Raw genomic sequence first — 8,008 nt, forward strand, 5'->3', positions numbered from 1 at the left:
AATCAAGCTAAATGAGAACACAAATATATAATAATTCTTTGTCTCATCCTATATTTACTTAATTGAAAATTTTAATGTATTTTAAATAGTAGTATATAATTTCATGATATATTTTAATTAGTTTTCAATTAATTAAAAAATACTATAAAGTTTATAAAATAAATTACGAAATTAGATGAAATTATAATATTTAAAATTAAATCTAATTTATAAAGTTTGTATGACTTCTTATACTATAAAGTGTACTATAAATTTTAAGTGATGAACTGTTATCACTTATTTTAAGTGATAATTTACTTTTTATATGTATATATGGTGGAAATAAGAAATTTATTTTTTTCGTATACAAAAATTGCATTTAATCTTTGGTCATGCATATCAAGTTATTCCATGGTCTGAAATTAAACATAAAGAAATAAATAGTCAATTAAGATGTGGTTATTGGATGATCCAATTTTTTTTTTCTTGGCTTCTCAAGGAAATTTTGAATTTCTACGATCTAATCTATTCATATATTTAAATGTTTATTTCTTACTATTAATAGAAAATAAAAAAAAAATTAAATGATATTGATAACATGGAATTTAATGAAAGATAATTGTCTCTCTACTAACAAAACATCTAAAATTATTATCATTATCAAACAAAGAATAATATTGCATAATATTAATTGTTGTTGTATATAATAATATACAATTTTATATGTAAATATATTAATTTAATTAAATATGTTGAAATTACTTATAAATATATATTTATATTCAAGATATATAATTTATAAATATATTTATCTTTATATTTAAGTTACTAGAAGTACACGTGGTTATAATTGAGTTGATTTTGAATTATTCTACTACTAAGATAAGATATTTTTTTTTTATGATTTTGAGTTCTGTTTCTTTTTTATAATTTTTAATATTTTATCATGTACTATTGAATTTAATTTTGATAAAATGAATTTATTAATTGTGATTTTTTTATTTGTTTTATCATGTCTACTTAATTAAAAAAAACATGTTTTTAGTTATAAATAATTAGGTTGCAATTTCAAAACTTATGAATTACTGATTTTTTATTGTTTTTCTTATGTTTTTGTTTGCATTCATGAATACTATGTTTTGTTAATCGAATCTGGTGAACTATTTATTCGTTCAAATAGTTTGCCTTTTTTTGTTCTTTTTTTTCGTTCAAATAGTTTACTTTCGTCCAGATATTGTATGTAGGATTTTCAAATTACCTTATTTTACTTTTTGGTCTTTATTTACACATATTTTTTTATTTTTTCATTTTATTCTGTATTTATTTTTTTAAACTCTTTTGTCCCATGCATAGCATGGGTGTTAACACTAGTTAATAACAATAATAAACTAAATAAATCAGCATTAAGCATAACATGCTAAAGGTTAGCATTGATTTTGACAAAACCTAGACGCAAACCTACATGCATCTTTCTCTTCTTTGGAGGAAGTAGAAAGTCTCGAAAAATGATATTCTCGTTCTATATTCGACTGAGACGAATACTAATATTCTACATGCGTTAAAGGCATTTTAAAAAAACCAACACAATTAATCTCTAATTTTAATTTGGCTTCCTCATTCTATTATTACCTCAAGTATGTATGAACAAAACATAATACTTCCTTTCTATTTATTTTACTTCATCTTTATGATTCACAAAATAAAATTATATAAAATCTAACGACGAAATCTAAATGTTTTATATTTATTGAAAGTGACGGATATTTCACTTGGATAAATTGCAAGAATAGAAATTTGAATTTTATTCCTCTGATCCATATTCAATGATTGACAAAAGAGCATACTAGTAGTAGTATCTTTTTAGGAGAAGAATTTGGAATGCAAAATGGTGATATTATTAATATTATTCTAAATTGATTGTGGTCTAGGTCTTGAATAATTTAACTCTTCTTATTTGAGAGAGAGATAGAAAGCGGGGTTTAAGGAGAGAGGGGTTTTAGATCGGCAGCCATGGCAGCCCTTTCACAAGCAAACCCTAGCTCCATCTCCACCGCATCCACCCACCCGACGTCTCCTTCAAATTCACCCCAAACTGATCTACCCAAACTCGAATCCGATCCCGAAGCCCTAATTCGAGAATCCCCTGATCCACCGAAACCAGAGGAAAATTCCCCAATTGAGAAATTGTCGGACGATTCGACCATTGAAGGGATCGGCGGCGATGAAGGAGGAGAGGAGGAGGAAGAAGAAGGCGAGTGCGGATTCTGCTTGTTCATGAAAGCGGGCGGGTGCAGAGAGACTTTCACGGATTGGGAGAAGTGCGTGGAGGAAGGGGAGAAGAACAAAGAGGATATTGTGGAGAAATGCGTTCAGGCGACTTCGGCGTTGAGGAAGTGTATGGAGGCGCATTCCGATTACTATGCGCCGCTGCTCGATGCGGAGGAGGCGGTGATGAAGCAGCTTGAGGAGGAAGAGAAATCGGATGATGCTGAGAAGAAGGAATCGCCTTGATTTTGACTCTGATACGATTAATTTCGATTTTTAGTGTTTCGTGATAGGAAATTGTTCTATCTAGAATAAACAGCACTGGATATTTGGCTGCCAAACTGTTGATTTTAACATCAATTTCTTAATCTTTGTGATGTTTTGTTGTTCAATGAACTGCCTATTTTGGCTTTTTTAGCTTCTGCAAAATGATTTTATTTATTAGTGATTTGTGTTTTAATCAAGAATCATGTGCTTTAGAAATGTGTATCTTGGATAAGATTTGATCAGAAAAAATTTACCCAAATTCTTGCACATTTTGATTGACATAGCCATGGTTAATGTCACATAAATAAAAAAATTTCAACTAAAATTGTTCAATCAGGTACCTGTTCTTGAAAAATGCCGTTTTGAGCAACCAAACTCGATCCCGAAATTGCGAATCAAGTTCGTATATAAAACTAGCTAATACTTGTGAGTAGTACAATTTAATTTGATATCAATAAGTATGTGACATAATTGATGTCTCAATTTTTGATTTGAAGTTTGATTATTGAGTTTCTTGAGTTATTGAAAATAAAATAAAAGTGAGAGGTGGCAGGCATTGATGAAGTCCAGGTAAAAAAATGAAGAAATGAATATTTAGAGATCTGGAATATGATGTGGATCAGAAGAGTGGATATGAGGATGGAAAGAGGAGGAAATGTTATGCTGGTTTTGGCTGCGATTATGTTGATACTGAGGCGGGTGGAGTCGATCCGATTCGATCTGGAGACGGGGCACTCCAAATGCATAGCCGAGGATATCAGGATCAATTCAATGACAGTCGGAAAATATCAAGTCGTCAACAACAACGAGGGAATGCCTTTGCCGGATGCCCATAAAATCACTATACGGGTACGGTATCATTCAACCTAGGACTATGATTCATTTCTGCATAAACAAATCTATGTTACTGTTATATATGTATGAATATAGGTTACCTCAGCGTACGGGAACAACTACCACTACGCAGAAAATATCGCATGGGGCCATTTTGCGTTTCAGGCAGCGGATGACGGTGATTACATGGCTTGCTTCTACGCTGCTGAGACCAAACCCTCCAGTTTTATGACTGTAGACTTCGATTGGAAGTCTGGTGTCGCTGCCAGCGACTGGAGCCGTGTTGCCAAGAAAGGTTCCCTTCTTGTAAGAGCTCTCACTCTCTCGCTTACCTCTTACTCTCTGTACTTGATGTATTTTCATCTCTAGGCAATGGAACTTGAGTTGAAGACTATGTACGATACAGTCCAGTTCATTCAAGACGAGATATATTATCTGCGCGAAAGGTATAATTCAGTTCTACAACCAAACTATGCTCTCCAACAACATATATTGAATAGAGTAGCCTATTTGTTCTACAGGGAAAAAGAAATGCAACTGCTAAATATATCGACCAACTCCAAAATGGCGTGGCTCAGTTTTCTGTCGCTTCTTGTTTCGTTATCTGTCTCGGGCCTGCAGCTCTGGCACCTCAAGTCATTCTTTCAAAAGAAGAAGCTTATTTGAACTCATTCTTGGTATTGGGACAGGGATGTTTTTTAGTTTCAACTTGCAACATCATTCTTCTTTGGATAGAAAGAAGCTAGCTTAGAGAAACACAGTTTCAAAATCTTCTACTAGTATCATACATTATTTTTTTTACATTTGTGGGAGTCCAGATCTCAGTTTCCGATGGCACTGCATCGCACTCGGGAAAGTTAATGAACGGCAAAATAAATTCACTGAGCACTCACAAACACACCAACCCTTATTTAAACATAACACAATTGCATGACAATGGGAGATATCACAATGAAATTACTTCTGCCAAATTCTCTCTAAAACATTACCTTGTTCAGCAACATCCATGACGCATCACGAAACGAATAGGTGCCTTTGATTATCCGGAGGTACTACTTTATCTTTTCAAGTGTCTTCAAATTCTCCAAGAAAGGAGGCCACTAGTTCATGTCTGCAGACCAACACTGTGCAGTTAACCAGTAGGATTAACAGAGATTACGACGCCTTTCAATGCAATCAAAGTACATATATATGTATGTCGACTGCTGCAATTTTTATATATGAATCTATGGCTACTTCTGCTTCAGGTGTATGCAGACAACATTTACTCCTTTAGTTCGGGAATAACTTTTGTTGATCTGAACATTGGCATGTGTCCTTCTGTTACATATGTGGCTGCTTCATATGGTTCATATTTTGGCATCGGAGGGTCTCCCTCGAGAATCTGCAACAGGTTGGAACCCTCTTTACCTTATATATCGACCATGCCTGTTTGTTGATATGCCATTATGGAAGTAGAGCTTCTTTAGTTTAATATCATCCTGATAGAAAAAAACATCGACTCTCTTGTCATATTTCCTGTGCTTGAAGACTTCAGGCGCCATGTAATGGTCTGTTGAGATCCGACAAAAGACAATACACAGTATTAAAACTCGATTCAACTCCAGATGCACTGCGTTGATCAGTTTTAGACTTTAATACTCACAGCTTCCAGTCTTGCCAGTCATTTTGTAAACATCATGAGAATGTTTTACCCTGATGAGCTTGCTTAACCCAAAATCTCCCACTTTTAGATGGTTGGCGCTGCTATTGACAAGTAGAACGTTCCCGGAAAAACACTGCTTTTTTATCATTATATAGGGACAGACCAGAATCTATACAGACAGTCAGCACAGTCTCCTTTGCGAGCTAAATGGAAATCAGCAGCAATTCTACTCTATTCTCACCACATACATGAGACCACCTACTAACCTTGGTTTGAGATCTGTGTACTATAACATTTACATGCCTCTATTCCAAACATGATTAAAACATTCAGAGGAGCATAAATCACATTTTAAGTACTGCAATAACATAAATTGCACCATTTCATATTTGAGATTTACTGTAATTATTGCTGCATAATGATCTCATATTGATATTGCTGGGTGTTATATGGCATGCAAGGGGCACAATACTGAAAAAATGAAAAAATGTAGGAACACTGTGGTGTGAAAAACCTTACATCACTAATCTGTCGTCTGAAAAGCTCGGAAGAATCCGCTTAATAGCTAGTATCTAACCAAAAGAACCCTATCAATATCAACTGTCATCAGCAAAACGATTTTTGAGGATAGGAAAAGAGAGGTGACATGTAGCCAAGTCATAAGATTAATAGATTTTAGTAAAGGGAATGAAGAAGCACTGACAGTTCTCATAAAAAATTAGGATAAGCACACACCTAAACAAAAAGGAAATTCAATCCAAGATAACACAGTCTTGGTTTCTCACTTCTTTGACTTCACGTCATGTAGTGTGTTAGAAAACAGCTTATATGGAGTAGAAAGCTGTTGAACACGAAACTGACGAGAACAAAGAAAAAATGGAAGACAATCCTCCATAGAGTCTCGCGATAATCCGCAGAAAAGGCCTACTGTTCTTCACTGCCAACAAGTTTGATCTTTGCTGCATAGTGCATACATTCTTCAAATCCTTCAAATCCCCCCACATAATTTATAGGAGTTTACAAGACAAGAATCCTACAAAACTTGCCCTAATTGATTCAAATCACATCAAATCCAAACTTACTTAAATTAAAGATAATAATGGCCAATAGCTCAACAACTTTGACGTTGGATAGTTATCCATCCATAAACAGGATCAATATCAGTCGCCTTCCTGGCGAAAACAGGAAGAAGATTGACAATGTGTTTATACATGGTCACAATTTCTTTTATTTATTTACTTTGAAACTATTTTAGGTTTGTGCTTAGGGTTAAGTTTCAGCTTGGTCTTGGATATAATTTTCATACACAATCATTGAAGCATTAATATATCTTTTTTTATCAAAACATTAGAGAGGATATGTGACTGTTTGAAAATTTAAATTTCTATTTATATGGTTGATGGTACTTGTGATTCTTTCATATTAATAAATGATTATTGTTGTGTAGTATTAATTTTTTTTATTTTTATCCGAGTGTTTAGGTTGTCCATTAATACTAACTAGTATCACGCCTGTGCGATGCACAGAATAAAATATTTCAAAATATTAGTTTTAGATCGTAAATTAATTAAATAAAATTAGAAACAACATTATTATATTAAAAAGTGTAAACAAAATGACTATGAATTATACAACTAAAACATATTCCCTCCGTTCCTTATAACTAAAAGAATAACTCTAATCTACAATCAGGGGCGGAGCCACCTTATAAGAAGGTGGGGCAAATGCCCCTCCTCAAATATGTTTGCATGTACTAATTTATTGTGCAATTTTGTAAAAATATTTGAATTTCCTTGTATTTGCCCCTTCTCAAATGCTCAAAATTTTCTCACATATAATTTTGCCCCCTTTCATTTTTAATCCTAGCTCCGCCCCTGTCTACAATTAACCAAACTAATAGTAATAATTTAAGGGGTTGTTTGGTTTGCATAATTGTATCCGAGATTAAATTTGTAGTGTGTTTGGTTCATGAGATTCAACCCCACAACTCAATCAACTCAATCTTAAATTGTATCTTGGTATTATTTTCTATGTAGTTAGTCACTTAAAAGTCTTAATGAGAAAAAAGAATCTAGACACCAAATATGATGATTTCTCAAAGGAAAGTAACGACTAAAACTTCAGTAAAATTGAGCAAACACCCATGCGATGCTCGGAAATTAATTTATTTTATATTAATTTAAATTTTAAAAATTAAGTAATATCTATATATTATGAAATAATATAAATAGATATGTGTGCAACAACAATTTAGCCTTATACAAAATAATGATAAAATAAGTATATTCACAAATAATATGACACACTATAAAAGTGAATTTATCAATATAACAATTGGTCATTAATAGAAGAGAGAAAATATAAATTGTAGTTTAATTTATTATCTAGTTCATTACTTACAATTGTATACCAAGATTATCAAATTCATAATTTTGTACTATTCATTTAATTTTTTACAATTAGATTATTACCACTAAAACCATATATTGTTAAATTTATAATAAGATATAAAACCCTAACCCCTAAACCTTAAATTCTAAACTCATATCATAATAATTTTAAAAACCTTTTTAACGTCTATCAATCTTCTTTTAAAATATTTTCACTTCTTTCATTTATTTATCATAAGAATCTTTTGATTTCTCTCACTTATGACATGATTTTATAGCAATTATATGACTTTATGTTAATTTTTTCAAAACACCCCTAATTTAAATTTGTTAAAATTAAGTAATATCTACATGGCATAAAAATAATATAATTTAACTTCGTACAATATAATAAGAGTAACAAATTGTTTAAATTTACAAATAATAGTCAATACCTTTAATTATTTGATAATAATCCTAAAATTAAACAAAAGTATGCATTATCAATTATTGAAAGTTTAGATTTATTATAAAAAAATATTTACATATACATATAAAGTAAATTTATAAACACAATAATAATTGTCAATCAATAAAATAGAGAAAATATAAATTATAATTTAATTTACTTATTTATTTAAGGAGTACA

The 8,008-nt window shown here is 31.7% G+C and overlaps 2 protein-coding genes across 2 annotated transcripts; both read left to right on the forward strand.

The window, feature by feature from the left end:
- Positions 1 to 1,881: 1,881 nt before the first annotated feature.
- Positions 1,882 to 2,666, forward strand: LOC125199226. The gene has a single exon (XM_048097314.1). It carries the CDS (start codon positions 1,990 to 1,992, stop codon positions 2,488 to 2,490), a length of 501 nt encoding a protein of 166 aa, XP_047953271.1. The 5' UTR covers positions 1,882 to 1,989; the 3' UTR covers positions 2,491 to 2,666.
- Positions 2,667 to 3,019: 353 nt separating this feature from the next.
- Positions 3,020 to 4,169, forward strand: LOC125199207 (transmembrane emp24 domain-containing protein p24delta9-like). Its single transcript, XM_048097307.1, has 4 exons — positions 3,020 to 3,360; positions 3,442 to 3,651; positions 3,715 to 3,791; positions 3,867 to 4,169. Exons 1-4 carry the CDS (start codon positions 3,121 to 3,123, stop codon positions 4,009 to 4,011), a joined length of 672 nt encoding a protein of 223 aa, XP_047953264.1. The 5' UTR covers positions 3,020 to 3,120; the 3' UTR covers positions 4,012 to 4,169.
- The last annotated feature ends 3,839 nt before the right edge of the window (positions 4,170 to 8,008 follow it).

The sequence above is a fragment of the Salvia hispanica genome, unplaced genomic scaffold (genome assembly GCF_023119035.1).
Source record: "Salvia hispanica cultivar TCC Black 2014 unplaced genomic scaffold, UniMelb_Shisp_WGS_1.0 HiC_scaffold_425, whole genome shotgun sequence".
NCBI lineage: Eukaryota > Viridiplantae > Streptophyta > Magnoliopsida > Lamiales > Lamiaceae > Salvia > Salvia hispanica.

Excerpts from the sequence above, each read along its gene's own strand:
- LOC125199226 (XM_048097314.1), top strand. The coding sequence starts at position 1,990 with ATGGCAGCCCTTTCACAAGCAAACCCTAGCTCCATCTCCACCGCATCC.
- LOC125199207 (XM_048097307.1), top strand. The coding sequence starts at position 3,121 with ATGATGTGGATCAGAAGAGTGGATATGAGGATGGAAAGAGGAGGAAAT. Across the intron at positions 3,361-3,441 it reads CCCATAAAATCACTATACGG|GTTACCTCAGCGTACGGGAA; the intron begins GTACGGTATCAT and ends GTATGAATATAG. Across the intron at positions 3,652-3,714 it reads CCAAGAAAGGTTCCCTTCTT|GCAATGGAACTTGAGTTGAA; the intron begins GTAAGAGCTCTC and ends TTTCATCTCTAG.